Source organism: Thunnus thynnus, chromosome 4, assembly GCF_963924715.1.
Source record: "Thunnus thynnus chromosome 4, fThuThy2.1, whole genome shotgun sequence".
Classification (NCBI taxonomy): Eukaryota; Metazoa; Chordata; class Actinopteri; order Scombriformes; family Scombridae; genus Thunnus; species Thunnus thynnus.
In genome coordinates, this window is record NC_089520.1 from 20,469,127 (window position 1) to 20,488,160 (window position 19,034).

A 19,034-nucleotide genomic window follows, 5' to 3' on the forward strand; every position below is an offset into this window, starting at 1 on the left:
AATATTTGATTATGATGATGATAAGTGTGTGTGTGTGTGTGTGTGTGTGTGTGTGTGTGTGTGTGAATTGTGTAAATTGTGCAACAGAAAAGGTGGCAACAATAAATCTAAATAGCATAAATTGTGTGTGTGTGTGTGTGTGTGTGTGTGTGTGTGTGTGTGTGTGTGTGTGTGTGTGTGTGTGTGTGTGTGTGAGGGCGGGGGAGGTTGACAATATGAGGAGGCTCACGTGACGATCTTTTAAATTCCTGTTTCCCTGCAGCGCAATTTGTCAGAGCACGGATGGTGTCTGCCTGCTTCGCTCCTCGTACGCATGTCTGATCATTTTTGGGCACTGCCACAGAAGGTTCAAGGACTTGACTGCTTGAAACCTTCAAGCGTCGTTCCCCTCTCCTCTTCATCATGTTGTTATAGCTTTGAGCTGCTCGCGTTTGTTTTTTTCCCTGCTGAAGCCTTTGAGTTAACTGGTACCAGTGAAGAGGAGGAGGAGGAGGAGGAGGAGGAGGAGGACTCGGTTCCTCTGTCAGAGAAAAAAGCCCAGCAGGCACTGAGAAAAAGAGAGGAATGCAACATCGGGCTGCTGCTCAAATGTTATTTCTGCACTGACTATATCCACGATATAAAACAGTCGGACTGCAGGAATACAACAACTACACAGCTTTTGTTCCTCTCAGAGCCACTAGGAAAGAAAGCAGAGAAAACGGAGGAGAGCGCTGCAACCTCGCAAGTCGGGGATCACCACCAGAAACCCAAGAGAGCTCTCGACTTACAGGGTCTCACCCTAAAACCAGAGGAACCATGTCATCTACGAAATTCAAGAAGGATAAGGAGATCATTGCGGACTATGAGACCCAAGTGAAAGGTGCGGTGTGAATGTGTGTGTCCGCTCTGTGTGCATTGTCTCTGCAGAGCCTGTCCGTGCCTGACCAAAGAGCCAGTGTATCAGGCTGGCTCTTGCATGTTTTGTCTTTTTCTTATAATATTGTGCAATCCACCACTAACAGCTAACGCTGTATAGTACAATGTTAAAACATATGGCGCTGATAGACTTTCCCGGGAAATGACAGGTAAACCATGACAGTCAATCCAATGACAAGAGTGCGTTTCATGTATTTTTTCTCTCTCTCTTGCGTGCAAAAGGCTTCTTTCATTTATTCACCTACAGGCAGAGAGGTTTTCTTTGCTGAATGTTGATGATAATGTGGTTTTAGGATCCCGGTTCTGCACGTTTAGTTGCCGGGTAAAATGATGGACTGACTGGTTGCATTATTGCACTTCATTCTTTCACATTTTGGGGGCCTGTATTTGGCTCACTGTGGTTAGAGATGTTGAACACATATTTGTGAGTAGCTTCAATGCATATGGACTTCAATTGTCATATTTTTTTCCATATTCAGTGTCTCAATGGCTTCAGCTTTTATCCACAGACCTAATCACAAACAGCATATCGCAAGTTCATACAGGCAGGCAGTGATTAAGGGGGGCCATACAGAGCATCCAAATAAACAATCACATGATAAGTGACGAACTGTTCTGCTATGTAGTGTAAAAATGACTATGCATACAAACAGAGAGTGCACTGGTCTTGTGCAGACATTTCCCTAAGTGGAGCTGGGGTTCAGTTTCAAGGCCCTGGACCCATTACTAACACTCTCACTCTCTGTGGTTTCACTAATGTTACGTCTCGGGGGCTTTAGCTGATCATCCCTCCAGTTATGTACTAGTCCAGACCTTTAGATGCTCAAAGTGTGAGTAGTTGGATTTGTAGGATTGATCTACAGACATATTCCTCTATGTGTGAACAGGATCAGCTGCTGGTCTGATTGATTCTTCCCTACTGGACCTTCTCTGCCTCTGTAACCTCAGTTTTTTATCTTGTGGCATGTGCTGGTCATTCAGAAAACTGTGTAAAACATGTCTTGTGTCTGCTTTATCAATGCCCATTTATTCTGCTGCTTTCCACTTGACCCCAGGCTATTTTTTTGATAATTCAGGCATCAATTATTCAGCTTGGAACTGACTCTGTCGTGGGAGCAATGCTCTTGTTTCGTGATTCCAGGCCCAGTCTGCTCTTGTTTGCATTAGACAGAGCCCTTGAACTGTGTGAGGAGGGAGGATGTTAATTTATGGAGAATGCAGCTTGTTTCTCATTCACAGCTGGTATGTTGTTGCATAGCCTACAGACACGGAGGGCTCTGCTGCCGACATCCACTACCTCACAACAATGGCAATGTTATGAGTTGAACCAGGCAGTGAGTGAGCCATAATGAAATTCAGATTGGAAATTGCACCTGTCTTATTCTGAGTTATTGCTTTATGGTTAATGTGTACATGGCAGAAGGGGCCAAATCATCAGTGTGTCATTGATTGGGTCATAACAAGATCGCAAGGTTGTTTTATTATGTATGAGGACTAATAGATGTGCGACAGAAAAAAAATCACTTGGTTTCAGCAGTTTAACAACAAAGAAGAAACGCTGCTGGTGCCTGTAATTATGGGGTTTGGTTAAATGGGATAGCTGTAGGTGAGAAAGCACATCATATCTTCAAATTGTCAAAATACAGGACACAGATTCCTTTGTTGCAGTGTAACAAAACTACAACTCAGAAATCTTAGCCCCTTAGTGCCATTAATGAATCCTTGACGACCCTCGAGGCTGGCTGCCAAAGCCGAGGTCTCTGAAGGACCCTGGGAGATGGTGTTCACTTCATTCAAGCTGTTTCAGCTGGCAGATCTTGCATTAGCATGTCAATAGAGAGGGGTTCATGCACTGAACAGAAAGAGGCTGCCTGGCTTGGACTGCGTTTCGCAGCTAACCACTGTGTGGTTGCTGGACTACAGCTCTGTCTCCTCCCGTTTGCCCATTTTATAAGGTTTAGGCAGCGTGTGAAGTGTTGCTCTCGAGTTTAACCGTCAGCAGCTGTTCGATGTTTACACTAGAGGTTCTAAGACTAAAATATCATACATCCCCAACCCCAACGCGAGGATAAGAATGAACTGAACCTTCAGTCTCTACAGTATACAAAATTGGATGCATCAAAAGTTCAACAATCATTTTATTTATTTTTAAAGATAGTTTTTTTTGGCATTTTGCCTTTATTTGAGAGTCAGTGTGGTGAGACAGCCATTAGGCCACCAGGCTGCCCAAAAGTTCAGCAATCATAGCTGGCTAGCTTTATGAAGCAACTAATAATTATTTTCATTCATTGTTTTCATTATAATATACTGTAAAGTTAGCCAATTCTTTTCTTGGTTAATTGATTGAAGTCAGAAAATACTGACAAAAACATAAATTTGGTGTCAAATAGCTTTTTTATGTTTGACTAACAGTCCAAAACCCGAAGACATTCAGTTTACTATCACATAAGACAAGTACCAATTAATTTTGGAATATATAGTTTCAGCTCTAAATGACACAAGTACATTTCAAGAGGTGAGTTTGCCCAGGCGAGACCACGTGAAGCCATTTATTTGATTAAATTGGTCCTGTGTTTACATCTTTGTGCTGTACTGTTCTCTGACTTGAAGGACAGCAGGTTGCCTGTCCTGTTGGCTGCGTTTCCTGAATCAAACTCCGCAATGAATCACTGATTCATTGTGCTTGGGAGTGCAGCACGATTTTGCTCTACTCTTGTTTTCTGGCATACTGGATCCTTAGTAACAGTGTTCTTTCTGCAGTGTTTTGCAGATAAATGTCTCTTCTCTTGTTGGCTTTGTTTGATAATTTACAGTATTTTTTTTATTTGAACCATTTAGTTGCGATTGCCCTTTACATAGAGCTCATGGCCTACGATGGAAGTCATTTCCTAGATGTAACCATTGTCTTACTCGGGCACGACCACACCAGTCATTACTCAGCCTGACACCAATACACCCACAGAGACATGCATACAGACAGACACACACACATAAATGAGTTGCATTGTTGAGAGGAAGCACAGTTTTTGATGTGATAAAAATTACAGAAGACTGGAAGTGCTTTCAAATGTTTTTCCTCCAGGCTGCAAACAAACTGCTCATTGAAATTTCTGAGTGTCCTCCACATATTAATGCCATGTCAGTCACACACACAAGGTGCTTGAGGTGATGCTGAAAAGGAAGCGTGGTTTTTACACCTCTGGGTTCAGGTTTCTTTTTGTTGTTCATTGCTAGTCTCTGCCAGTTCCTCTCTGCCAGACCAAATGCAAACAAGCTTAACCTCCCCAGCAGACCTAATAAAAACCTGAATGTAATTTGATCAACATACATTTCTAACAAGACTGTGGGTGTAACTGACCATATCACAGGGCTCTTCATGATATTTGAAGTGTTTTCTCTAATTCTACAGCAGAGTACACTCATAAGTCTCTGATGCATTAATTACAAGAAAATGCCATTTCATAGCATGTAATCACGTACACCTTGTCATGTCAGATTACTAACTGATATAATGTTATATTCTTTGCAGCTTTATAAACATGTCAATCATCAGCTTGCAGTATTTAGTAACAGCAGAGTGATCTCAACAAATGAGGTGTAGTTTGTGACAACAGAAACCACGAGCTTCATAGCTTATATGAAAATAAATCTAAAGCATGTCTTATGCATTATAAAAAGCCTTCTAATGACCCTAAAAACTGTTGTTGGTTTTAAATGCTGATGAGAATTTTGTGAGACACTAGGTGTGTCTCTGTTTGTTGTTGCTCCAGGCTACAGATGGCTACTCTGCTGAGGGAGATAAATACAGAAAACTGTTCACAGTTCACAGTGTTTGTTAGCAATGCAGCAATGATCACCAAATACAAAGTACGTCTAGTGAACCCAACCTAGGTTTATTAATGATACTGTATGTCTTGCTCGGATGATAATGTAAACAAGTCGATCAGAGCTTGTTACCCTTATGGTGTGATTTGCTTAGTTACCTATTAACACCCTGCTGGGCAGCGTGAAGCTGGCGGTGTACAAACTGGCATGTTGGGAGCTGAAGAAATGGTCACACTGACTCACTGGCTTTGGATCCTCCAGCTGCCAGCTCGTTTGGCAAACCTGCTGCTGACTTAGAGAACATTTGCAAAGAGAAAATCATCTACTTGTCATTCAAGCAGAATAATCTTGAGGTTGGACAGCTTGTTGATTCTGTGGTCCGATAAATGTTGGGTTTCATTCAAAGTTGGTTTATTTGTGTGGCCTAGCAGTGACTAGTCAAACAAACAGGAAGCTCAAATAGCGTTGGTGCTGCTGTTTTTGAAGAAGAAGAAGAAATTAGTGTGATTTGATTGTGTATTTCTCATGGCAGTGACAGTGTAAGAGGCAGCAAGAGTGTGAGTTTGTATGCTGGCTACCACACTCTTCATGTGCATGTGTCAGAAACCTTGTATCCTCTAAATTATTTAATTACCAAGCTATTAAAGATGTATTTTAGTAAGGCAAGTAACCAAGCAAGTGTCACAAAAATGACAAGAGATCCACCTGTCTCTAACCCTTTAGAAAAAACAACATATTTATGTCAAACTGGACTGTCATCATGCTCTCTGCCACCATTAGCGGCCGTCATATAAAGGAGTTTTCTTGACTTGCTGACTCTCTTCTCTATAAGCTCAGTATTATGAATGCAGCTGCCAGTTGATAAATTGAGAGTTTGTTCTGTCTGTTTCACAAGGATTCGGGAGATAATCAGTCTTTCATGAAGTGGGTGATCTGCCACGCATAGATTATCATTTAGCACAGTCAACAATATTTTTTTGGTTTGTGTGCTGGCATTGATGAAGTAGACAAGGGTCCATTCAAACAGAAAAAAACCCACTTCAGTTTCTTGGTTATTTAGTGCCAGTTGGTGCATGATTTCACTTCTCATTTCATTCAGTCTTTCTATGCTGAAAGAATTTAAATCGACACTGTCTGGAGAAGTATATCGTTCAACACCATGATTGTAAGTCCAGGAAAGCGCTGCTGTTTGTTGCATGGGGGACTCAAGTCAAGTCACACGGCTGTTACACTTAAATTTCATGTAAAACAAAGCATGCTTGTTAAATCTTTATTTGGAAGAGTCTCTAAAATTAACCATTATTGAATGAATACTTCTGATTGCATGAACAAGACTATATAGCAAATTTAATTCTTTAACATAAATAAATGATTAAATTGAATGTGTCCTTTTACGGATTTATGTTGACTTGAGTTGTGAAGATACAGTTTGACCTCAGATGTGCATAGAGGTATTCCTGTGGTTGAGCTGCAATGATCGATTAGTCGATCAACAGAAAATTAATTGGAAACTACCTTTGATAATTGAATAATCGTTTCAGTCATTCATCAACCAAAAATGCTCAACATTTTCTGGCTCCTGCTTCTCATATGTGATGATTTGCTGTTTTCCTTTGCTGTATATGACTTTTAATATTTTAAGGCTTTGGACTGATAGGTCTCTGCGGCCTCTAAAAATTGTGAATGCAATTTTTTCACAATTTTTTTAACATTTCATTGACTAAACGAATAATGGAGAAAATAATCGGCAGATTAATTGATAATGAAAACAATTGTTAGGTGCAGCCCTATTTTTATGTGGTTAATATTTCATATTTTCTCCCATGTGCCAATAAACTCAGAGACTCGGAGTGTTTGGGTTCAGTCCTCAGTCAATTTATAACCTGGCATTATATCGGTAGTATCAGTGTGCTTTGTGTACATGCAGTGACAAAAACCTTCTTGAGAAGGTTGTGAAAGTTTGACCAGAGTTTAAATGGATGCTTAAGGCTATGATATGGATGCTATCATTTAAAACCTGTAGTTTAGTATGCAAGGATTGACATTGTACTGTATGTCATAACATGCACCGGGAAGTTTCTGGAGACAATTAATAAAGCCCAACAATGTAAAAAAGGTGTGTGTATATATATATATATATATATATATATATATATATATATATGGAGAGAGAGAGAGAGAGAGAGAGAGGTGACTGTCAGTTCAGTTGCTCCCATTTTTATAGAGCACACTTTTAAAATCATGAACGCAGATATTTAAAAATGCACCAAATGTTGCTGCTAGAGAGTTGAAATATAGCAAGTCATAGGAAATTATGTTATTATTTGCCTTTCTTACACAACAGGTGTCAATAATGAGAGGCCTAGGTTGATACATACAAAAAAAAATCTGATTATAAAAGAACTTCCTGCTGAGAGAGAGTAACTTTAGAAACAGAGGAAATAAGGTCATCGTACAAAAATAACTCTAAAATGAGACTATGAAAAAGTCACTATTTGAAGTAATTAGTTAAGTCCATAGTGCAAGCTTGGGACCTGCTAGATTAACTTTATTATGTACCACTGAAGCACATGTCCTACAATACACTTGAGATAATGAAAGAGTGTAACTATTTGTAGCTCACAAATCCCTTTTACCCTCCGCTGACAGTAGAAATAGAACCATATGTGGCACAGGCTCATTAGTTATCAGGAGCACAAAACTGTGGCATTTTGTTATATCGCTGTTAATGAGTTGTTTACTGTAGGGCTGCAACAAATTATTATTTTCAGTGTAATGTAACCTTCCAGTATTATTCCCAATTCATTGTTTGGTGTCAGAAATGGAAATAGTTAAACTGCAGTTTTCATGCAGTCCAAGGTGACAGTCCAAAACCTCAAGATATTTAGTTTATTATCACTTTAAACAACGAGCAGCAAATCTTTACAGTAGAAAAGCTGTAACTAGTCATTGTTTTGCTTTTGATCCTGTAAAACAACTTCAACGATCAATCAGATATCAAAATAGTTGCGATCACTTCTCTGCCGATCAAGTAACTGATTAATCGACAGATTGTTTCAGCTCTAGTTTCTCTACTAAAATTCTAGTGTATGATGCCTCTAGAACATGAACCAGAACAACTGAACTGAATGTCAACCTAAAACCTGCAGAAAATAAGGGGCTCCTTTGGTTGTGACTCACCAGATGGTCTCAGGAAAGGCAAAAAAAGCTGACATGTCTCTTTAAATCTTTTTTCAGTTGAACTGTGCTCTCAGTCTCACCTACTTTCATTCAGTGAAGGGCTGATCTTGTTTTTGATTTTGTTTCACTTTAGCTGTCATTACAGAGGCCCATACAGTTAAAGCTAAACATTGTTGGAGGTGCATTTTTAAATACCACGAGCCAAATTGTGTTCCGAGGGAAATGCTTTGATCGAAAAATGCTTTGATCAGATGCTGACGCCCTGTGGTTACCTTATCAGCTTCATAGGCACATTTGCTCCATGTCTCGTTACTCTCACACGTGCCTCGTCACTCAATGCTGCCACCTATCCGCATCCATCAGACTCCATCTCCTTTCCAATAAGCTGCTCCCCGGGGACTAGTGCACGCCCGTGTTGCCATGGAGACACCTAACAGCCCGGCCCCGCAGAGCTGGATCCTGGATACAGCAGTGACCGACAGCTACGCTCTTAAGGGCGTGTTTCTGGTTTGTGGCTCATTCTCGGGCTTCCCTGAAGCATCAGACTCATAGAACGTGCTGAGTTGAGTGTATTCATTTAAAGCAGTGTGGTTTATGGTTTATTACAGTTTGGGAAGCTTAAATGAGCAGTCTTGCTGTTTATCATCAAGCTTATTATCTAATATTGTATATATAACACACAGTAGCCTTGATAACATTCATTTACAAATTAGTGAAAATAATGCACAGACAAGCTCATTTGATGGACATTTTTACAGCCCAGTCCTGCATTGATTTTTAGTTGGACAGAACATCCAGTGGAGAATCCGATAAAGCAGCAGATAATTAGAAGGGAGGATTAAGGATGAGGGACGACCCAGAGACTGACAGCTGACATCTTGCTGTAGGATGCACCATCAGCTCACCTCTGCTCAGCCAATGATTGGTCTCAGGTCCTGTTGTCTTATCTTTGAGTACATGTGCCGCAGCAGTCTGAGCTAATGAGGGAACAGACGAGATAGAGACAGACAGAGAAGAACCTGCGCTGACATCAGGAGCATGTCCTTGTGAATCCAAAATTGCATTAATCATTAGGGGATTAAAAAAAAAAAACAGGACAGAGAAGTGGGAGATTAGTTCAGTGACTGGAACTTGTATTATGAGACTCAGTATGAAGGACAGAGAGAGTGAATTAAGGTCTGGATAAAGGTTGCATTTGTCTGTGTCTGCTTTTCATGTGAATTTGGCTCTGCAGCGTAGAGCCCAGATACTGCAGAGCTGAGTTGGGGATTAGGTTAGTGAATTTGGCTCGGAGTTGCTTTCGTCTGGTGTGTGTGTGTGTCGTCAGTACATACTCTGTGTGTCTTACTGCATGGTGATGTGAACGCCCAAGGACATTATTTTCAAAGTGTTTAATACCTTCTGAGCTTGGTTATGATTTATAATTTATACCCATTACAGGAAGACATGTAGTTCTTCCTCACTCACTGCAGCAATATCCAGTACTTACTATCCAGTAAAAAAAGCGCAACGTGGAATCTGTGCTTCTTATTAACTCTCTTAACTTAAATGTAAAGTACCAGCCAAAAGTTTGGATACACCTTCCCGTTCCCTTGAATGAGAAAGTGTATTCAAACTTGGACTGAACATGGCTGAAATGATCTGCAGAGAGGATACATGTACCGTGAAAAAACACCATATGTGAGATTATATTTTAGCTTTGTTACCCTGCTGTGATATGAACCATTTCTCCTGCTGTCCTGTGCAGCCCAGCTTCCCCTTCTGCCCTTAGGATGCTCTGCAGAAAATCCCTCTGCTCCCTCATTCATTGCTCTCCAATTTTATCTCAGCTTCATTGCGTCAAGACATCACGTGGCCCTTCGTCCTAAACAGGCAGGCTTGCAATAAGATGCTGCACCACTGCATCGTCACTGGTGTCCTGAATTGACTTCAGGGAGAGGCACAGGTTCTATTCTTATAAGATAATAAATGACATATTGTTCTCAGCTCAATAAATGTGTCCACACCCTGCTTGGAATACATCAGAGGCTATAATACTTGAAGTGCTGAAGATTTTAATTCAAATCAATTGAATCTGTTCAGACAGTTGTGTATTGAGCTGCTGATGTTTGGAGGAGAAAAACAAAATTAAATATTACAGATATTGTGAGTTCTTTAAAGAGAAACTTGACCCACAATATTTTGAGCATCACCCCCCTGTAGACTAGAAACTCGGCTGTTTCAAACATAACCGTGAAAACATCAATAAAAACTTTTCAAACCACCCCTATAGCATAATCTACTTCTCTGATTTCCATACATATGTGACCAAGTAAGACATATTTTTGCAATAATATCTTAATAGCAAAAGATTGGGTGGAGTCTCATTCAAGTGAACCGTTTTTAGTTCGTTCAACCTGAACCTTGACCCAAACATTAATCTTTCTATGCCAGCTGGAGTCATTGCAGACCCATCGCCATTCTGTGCTGTAACACAGCTGCCAATACAGGAATTTGTTCTGTGAGGGTCAAAGTTCAGGGCTTTCTGACATCCTACCATTGTTTTCAGAGGTTTTCCTGTTCTGCGAGGAGACAAGTGTCCACTGTGCGTTCAATTCCTGTCCCTAAGCAGTGTAGGAGATATGATGTTGTGGAGCAGGTGTCCAGTGGAAGGGGCAGGGAACTTATAATGATGATTTATGGACTCAAGGTCAGGAATGTAAAGTCTCTGCCATAATTATATACTGTCTGCTCTCATAATATGTCATAATAAAGTTGTAGTAACATAAAGAGCAGCAGGAATAAAGCTGCCGGAGATCTAAAACTGATGTGTATCTTGTTGTGATATTGATGCAAATAGTAAATGATATCTTACAAATAAAGTTGCTCACTCTACAGACCCAGATAGTAAAATATCTGTGGCCCAGATCTAGCCCACACCCGACACTTTTGGCACTTTCATCTGGCCCACATACCTCATGGAATGATGGCACTTGGGCGGTCCGCTCCCGTTTCCCAGATCTGGGCCACAAGCAAGCAGTATGTCAAGCAGTATGTCAACCAAGAACAAACCAAGAACAAACCAGATAAACCAGAACTGGCTCACATCGAGAATACACATACCTGAGAGCACGGCATCTTTACCAAAAAAGGGCCACATTTCATTTGGGATATTTGGGCCATATTTGCAATTTTACATGTGGGCCATTTCAGGCTCACATCCATTTTGTCTGGGCCAGAAGAAGTGGCCCACTTCTGTATGCTATCTGGGGATACACTTTCAACAAATTACACAAATTTTCCTGTATCCCCACAAAATTAATGAATTGTTGTTATGAACAAATGTATTTTTATCCCAGGTGTACTATTACTTGTGCTACTCAATCATTAATCAATGATTACTCATCAATGATTATGATTAATCATTAGTCATTAGTGTTCCAGAAAACCACTGATTAGAAATGTTATTGGATTAATGCAGCTTTCAGGATTTATTTTTGCTTTGGCTGAGCATCATTTGCAGGTTTAGAGGATGGACTTAATTACTATATAGTTCATATATCAAACTGTTCAGAAGCAGTGGTTACTAATGGGAAACAACTAAGTGAAAGAAGAACAATATTTGCATAACACAGAAATATTATTTCTTTGCATATAACTTAACTAGTAACAACAAGTCCATATAAAGCTCAATTTAACAAGCAAAAATCTAATTTTATTATAATGTCTTCACACATTCTGGCCATCCAATTAAAGACTGTTTGAAAGCTTTGAAGGATATATTTATCCTTCAGACAAAGATTTTGGCCTTCATTTGTACGATCCCACCAGAATTGAACCATATTTCAGCTGCTGTAGTCCCATCCTCCCTTTTCCCCATCAGCTTTTTTTGTCTGAAGATAACCCCCACCTCTTTCCTTAAAAAAAGAAAAAAGCAGATGGCTCCATCTCTAAATAGAAGCACAACACACAATACGTCTGCCAACAGATAATAGCTGTGTGCTTAATCAAGCAACAACTTGCTCACTTTGAATTAAAAGAATTACAACAATCGCACCTGTACTGGGAGTACTTGACTATCCATAAACCCAGTAACATTATATTCACAAGTGCTGTTTGAAATGTTAATTTACTTCTCAAATTAAAGATCAACAGCTTCAAACGAGCCCTTGCTTTGATACCTTGACTGCTTTGCTCTCAAACAAAGGGCTGTTCTAAAAGTTAAATAGTTAAACAGGCAGACAGATATCCTTTTGCATTCCATAAATCAGTGAGGTTTATTCATTTTTCTGAACATTGTGTAATTTTATTAAGAGGCCCACTTGTGAAAAAATGCTTTGTCTATGCTCAGAGACATGTTAGCTAGAATACGGTTTTGTTCCAAGAAAACCGGAACGGCTGAAAGTGGGGCATCCATGTCAAGTGTGTTTACACAGAAATTTGTGGGTTCAAAGCCTTGTTACATACATGTCAGGAAGTTAGCAAGGTATGAGTGAGTAGGTGTAGTTCAGGAGGCATTTATACTATACTACATATACTACATATTTTACAGATAATGTAGAAGGAGACAGGTCTCTAACATAAAACATGAATATTTTTAACAGATTTAAAAGCACTATGTTGGTGGTTTCAAACAGCTATCATTCTTGAAAGCAGTGAAGGCTTGTTGCATGTGCTTTGCTGCTCTTTATGTACTCTATAAACACTGTTTTTTTTTTAACTCTCTTCACTTGGTAGCAAACCAGAGCAGAAACCAATTATGGATACCAGAAAGACTTCCTTCTTTAATAGTGTAATAATAGTGTACAGGACATGTTTTGGTGGTGTTCAAAAAGATAAACAACCATCTTCACTTTTACTACGTTAACATACGTTCACAGCATTCCTCCTCCTTGCTGATTGAAAAGAACCACAGAGGGGTCCCTCACTTTGAATAAACCACGGCGAATGAAGCCAGTCAAAGAGCTGGGAATACTTAGGGAATAATTCTCCAACTGCTCATGGTTTCTCAGAGGGAAGGGCACACTTCTGGTGTGCGTGACCTATTTTTCCAAACTCGTCTGTCAAATGCGGAGCTGCAGCTGGTGGTACAGAGTTCCCTTTTTGTGAAAGACTGTTTTCAAAAGTCCTCCCTGTCACTCATGCACATCAGCATAACATTTTCCTTGGCTCGCCTGCTGTGGCACTGTGTCACCCTTTTAAAGAAAAAAATATAGAAAAATCATTGCAAACAGGGAACAAGCAAGACATTCCTGACGGGACCGAAGCGGCATCCCTGCTCTCTGGTTCAGGCCTCCCACAGAAACTGAGCTTTAAGCCCTTCAGAGCTGGGAGGGAGAGGGAGGCCCCAGGATAAAAGGGAGGGCTGGGACAATGGTTAACCACAGAGTGAAGCATGACGCTCGAGGCTGAGGCCAGGCGGCACGACATCACAGGGAGAGAAAAGACTCCCCTGCACAACATCACTGTTTCAGTTCAAATGACAAGCTTCCTCAGCAGTCAGAGCCTGCATATATCCATGAGGAGGGTTTGGCAGACCAAATTATACCCTCAACAGCATGGAAACACAGTCTGTGTCACTGCTGTGGTTTCACCATTCAGTCAGCAGCTCATCAGTCTGGCAGGAGGTTGCTAACATGGCTCGAATATGTGCAAAATCTATTCCTTGTCCCTGTTTTTTAAAAAGTTATTACTTGCAATAACTCATGTTGTAACACAAGGATGTTGCAACATGCAGCGACCTACAATTAGAAAGTTCATTTTTTCTGCTTTGCACATGAATTGCCCATGAATGCACTATTCTGCTTTCAACTGCTTTTCCATGCAGACCTTTTAAAGAAAGAAATAAACACAGAAATACAAAAATGTCCTTTTCAATTAAGGAAAATGTACTTGAATGAGCCAAATAAATTCTCTGTAAACAGCATATAATGTGTTAGATTGTGTATTTTTGTTGCAAAAGATCACAGGAGAAACACTGAGAGCATGCAAGCACAGGGATGAAGCCACTGCTGGCTGTGCTATCATCTTACATTTATGTCATTTAATTCTCCCTCTAGGGTTGACTTGGATTTGAGTTGGAAACAGGGTTTTATGCGACAGTAAAGAGATTTTAAGGTTACATGATCAAACACATTCCGGTTTCTAATAAAGGATGCTCATTAGTTCAGGAGGTTTCCTTCCTCTTGAGAAGTGACACCACTCATCCTGTTTACTGAAGGTCTTTCCAGCAGGCTGTGTGTTTGTTCTGCAAAATAGGCCTTTCTCTGTTCCTGAGTCGAGGCATCACTGCTGCTGATGACAGCACTACAAAGAGGAATCAGGTTTCTCTCGTGGGTTCCCACTGGCAGTAGAGGATCTGCTGTCTGGCTGGCAGAATCAGGTTCCTCTTGAGGAGAAATGTTACGCTACTACAGTGCTTGGTCCAAGCGGGGGAGTGCATTAGCTTCTCATTAAATCAGTTTTGAGCTCACAGTATGTCCACAGTGTAGACACTTATGGGAGGTCATACACACAGGTCATCTTAAAGGGTTGGCATCAAGCCTCACTGGTCATTCTCACTTTCAACCAAGAGGCTTTTTGTTGCTGCTAGTCTGAAGTAGTGTAAAGAAATCTTTCACTATAAATGCTAAAATTGCGATATACTGTAAAATTATACATGATTAATTGTGCAGCCCTACTTGGCTTGTGTAAATGGGGTTGGGAATATATAATGTGTAACTGTCATTTTTATCAGTTACAATTAGATAAAGCTAAACAAGCTCAAGCCATCCAAGTTATTCCCTGTAGTTGCACACAGTATAAGAAACTGGACACAGTCCTATCTTAAAACACTTAAAAATTGATCTTAAAGGAATAGTTCAACATTTTGGGAAATACGCTTTGTTAGATGAAAAAGAACAATACCACTGACATACGTGTGAAAAAGGGAGAAAAGCTTTGCACCCAGTGCTCAGATCTGGAGGCGCTGGCAACTGTTGAACATGTAGTCAAAAAAGATAAACCACAAATGTTCAGCTGATAACAATCTTTTATTAACACTGGTAAGAGCTACATGTTTCACTCAGTGCTTCATTAGGTTTGCTATGGATTATTGTTGTCACTGTGAGGTTGCCATGCAACCAGCCGAGAATAAAGGAAGTCACAGCTCCCGGCCAAGAAATAGTTTGGCACTTAATGTCCCTAAGAAACCATAACTTCATTTTTATTCTTCACTTTTTGTACAGATTAAACAGACAACATGTAAAATATTAATTTCTAAGCTTTAGAGGTACTGGTAACCTTTGTAGAGACCCATGCTAGCTGTTTACAGTCTTAATGCTAAGCTAAGCTATAGCAACTGTTTCCCTGTTCCAGCTTCATATTGACCCGATAGATATGAGAGTGGCATCAATGTTCTCATACTCAGCAAGAAGGCAAATAATCATCTTTCCCAAAATATCAAACTGTTCCTTTAAGAAGTTCCATAGCTTAAACCTGCTACAGGTAATTGTTTATATCAATAAATTATTACTGTGTTCATTTTTAGACAGTAAGTAAACAACTATATTAATGTCAAGACTGGCTGACACCACCATTCACTGCACTACCTGTTACTACACTGTGTTACATTTCAGATTTTGAGGGAGACCTGCTTAATTAAATTATGCCTGCCTCACAAAGAACTGAGTCCCCTAGTTCCCACAGGTTTACTCATGGTGGCAGATCAATTACTTTATCAATCACGGTATCTTTATCTGCCGGAAAGCAATATCAAAAACCTTTGACTAAAGAAACAATCTGAAATCTGCAACAGGGTTCATATGGACAGCAGCACTAATAATAACACTAGCGTTATATACCGCCCACCTGTCATCTTAGCCTCTGTAATCTTACCCTGGCAACACTATAAGTTTTAAAATGATGTTGCGGTTTAGAAATGCTGTGCATTGTCTCACAAAGTGGCAATTCAAAAAACAATTCCTGCAACTTGATATAAGTGTGTGGAAGACAGATACTTGAGAAAAAAAGATTCAAATTGTCAGTTACTCCTGTTGGGCAAACAATAATATAGTATACTTCATGATAATGCAGTGCAATGGCATCATTATGTCGGGTTGTTTTTGTGACCAGGGCATGTTGTGACAGCAGAGTAAACAGTTGACTCATATCATTTTTGTTTGGTGTTTTGATGGACAGAGATCCGTAACCAGCTGGTGGAGCAGTTCAAATGCTTGGAGCAACAGTCTGAGTCTCGTATCCAGCTGCTGCAGGACCTGCAGGAGTTCTTCCGGCGCAAAGCGGAGATTGAACTGGAGTACTCCCGCAGCTTAGAGAAACTGGCTGAGAGGTTCTCCTCCAAGATCCGCAGTTCCAGGGAACACCAACAGTTCAAGTAAGTTCCTCTCCCTGCAGAGTTAAAATGCATGCATGTACAGATCCCAAAATGATCCCAAATTAAAGGGATCTGTAGGCCAAGTGACTTTATCCCCCTCTAAACATCTTACTGTTTATAACCTGACTGTAAGACCGAGCCCTGCTGCTAATCACATGGCCATGTTTGATTACAGTGCAGAACTTTACAACAATATACTCCATTATGTTTATGTACTGTGAGGGAATATCTATTATTACAGTTGAGATCTTTATGACGTCTTTAAAGGTCAACTAGTTCTGGCATGATGGTGAGACACAGTTCATTAAAGAAGTTTAAGACTGTTGAGGGGTGGACATAACAAATCCAATGCACTCTTGGTGCTATAATTTAGCACTTAACATTGTAGAAGAAAGCTTTTAGTGAAGCTTTATGCTTCATTATGTGTTGAATCACGTCCATTAAGAACAAATGTGGCAGCGTCTACACAAACTCCGCATCAGAAATTGCATCAGTGGGAAGGTTCATATAGGAGGTAGAGTCAGGGATTCTGGAGAAAGATTGTTCAATACACTTTTTGTCATTTGTCAATTTAGTCATCAGAGCAGCTGTCTGTGTGAAGCAAGCCCCCAGGAAGTCCCCGGGAAGCCAATTTGACATAGTGGCTAAACCGTGTAATTACAACTTCACATGATGCTATTGGGCCCAAAAAGACTTTTCACCATAGCGTTATGTTGTGAAAGAGATGTCTGTAAACCGGCGGATGAATTTTTTTGAGTGTCACAACACCCACGAAATGACTCATTTCACAATCAGAATTTGGTCCATTCAGTCCGATAACATTTGGAAAGTCAAGAGGAACCACATGATTGAATTGTTTTATCCCCATTCAAGTTAGCCGGAAGGCTAAACTGGAAGTAGTCTGCTCAGCAGGTGAAAGTCGCTAGTGCGCTTTCTCTATGGGCCCCACAGATCCGGAAGCTATGCTGAAGAAGACTATTTAGCTTCATGCGCCACTGTGCAACTTTCATAGGAATGAATGGGGCCCCACCTCTGACCCTGTATCCAGTTCTCTTTATACATCCATGGTGTGAGGACATGACAGTCTCCCATCTCTACCACCTGTTGAATGGTGGGGGAGGGCTTGCGAACTGGAGAGAGAGAGACTGTGGCCAATTCAGATAGAAAGTGTTTTCTCACGAAACAGATACGCTTCCATTTTATTAAATGTATCAATCCACACTGAATCCGAGACAGTCTCACGGAGACCCCCCGCATTTTTTTATGCTCGGAGTCTGTTTCTGTCGCGTTTAGTGAAGCATAATCTGAGCAGGCAGCTGTTTAAATCACACAAAATATCCTGCTGTATATGTGTTTTGAACTTAATAACCGTATTATTGAATCAATAAATACAAACACTGTCGATTTCTTCCTGTGGAGCCGACATGCAAACTATTTTGGTTCAGTAAATTTCTTCTGTCAGTCAGCCTGATGAAGGCACTTTGTCCGGTCTCTGTCCTCTCCGTGGACAGAGACGCTGAACGCAAGTCGAGTGAGAAGTCGGGAGGCTGCAGAGAGGTGGAGAGTGTGGATGGACTGTTGTGCTCACATGAGATTAAATTTTTTTCTGCTCATTACATCACTCTACAGCTGACACATGGCTCTGGATTCCGCCATATTTCTCTTTTGGTCATTGCCTTGGTAATGCACGTCCATGAATTTGGGGGGCGGAGCTTCTGAAGGAGCACGAAGGGAGGGGTGTATTAGTTTTGGGTGTTTAGTTCAAATATCAACAAACTTTCTCCAGAATGACTGACTCTACCTTTAAATTAACCATGTAACTGATCCAAGATAGTAGCTTAATATTAGCAAAAATAATACATACAGTGTTATTGGTTGGTGATTTTTGACTTAATTATTTATGAACCTCTGTGGTTGGAGAGCTAACAACAAAAGAAGCACCACTGTATAACTGTAATCTTATTGATTGACAAGGATGAATTGGTCAATTATTTTACTGAACTTCATTATTTTACATGTAATATTTTATTGAGAGAGTGGGTTGAAGAGAAAGGTAACAGCAATGGCAAAGTTCAATCACAAAAAGGACAAATAGATCTTCAGAGTGATGGAAGGTCAGTGAATGTCATCAGATCAAAATCAGCCCACCTGCAGCCTTGACCCATTTAGATTTGCAGCTCTCGAAATACTGAAATGTATGCTAGTGAGGAAAATAGCGATCTTCTGCACAGAAACCACCGCTAACACATTGGTACATGACTCACGCAGGGCATGAAATTAAGCTCTGCTGCTCCCAAAATCAAGCACCTCGGGCAAGCAGGCAAGCTTAGTTCAATTTGGAAATGGGAGCACTAACCCAGCTGAGATTTGGCAGCAGATCTCAGGTTTGAGTCTACACCAACATATACAGTACCAGTCAAAAGTTTGGACACACCTTCCCATTCCCTTGAATTAGAAAGTGTGTCCCAACTTTTGACTGGTACTGTAGTCTAACCCCAGCTCTTATTCTGATGCAAATGGAAACAACAGGACCGCATTCCTAACATATTCTGAAATGCTTCATATGAACAAATATGTCTAACTAAAAATGGAGACAGTGATTTTATTTTCTATGGTACTATATTCAGTAAATACAGTAAATGACAACACAAAGAATACATTTAGTAGCATAGTAAATACTACATGTGCATATATTGTAGTGCAAGAGTAAAAATACATTGTGTAGACTATATGCTCTAATTGTTACAGTGTGAACAAT

At 40.3% G+C, this 19,034-nt stretch overlaps 1 protein-coding gene across 2 annotated transcripts in view; it reads left to right on the top strand.

The window, feature by feature from the left end:
* Window positions 1–247: 247 nt before the first annotated feature.
* srgap3 (SLIT-ROBO Rho GTPase activating protein 3) overlaps window positions 248–19,034 on the top strand; it is a 60,506-nt gene continuing 41,719 nt past the window's right edge. For both annotated transcript variants that reach the window (XM_067587400.1, XM_067587401.1), the window contains exons 1-2: window positions 248–862; window positions 16,081–16,276. In XM_067587400.1, coding sequence (XP_067443501.1) covers window positions 799–862; window positions 16,081–16,276 — 260 coding nt within the window. In that variant the 5' untranslated portion in view covers window positions 248–798. The remainder of the gene's footprint in view (window positions 863–16,080; window positions 16,277–19,034) is intronic.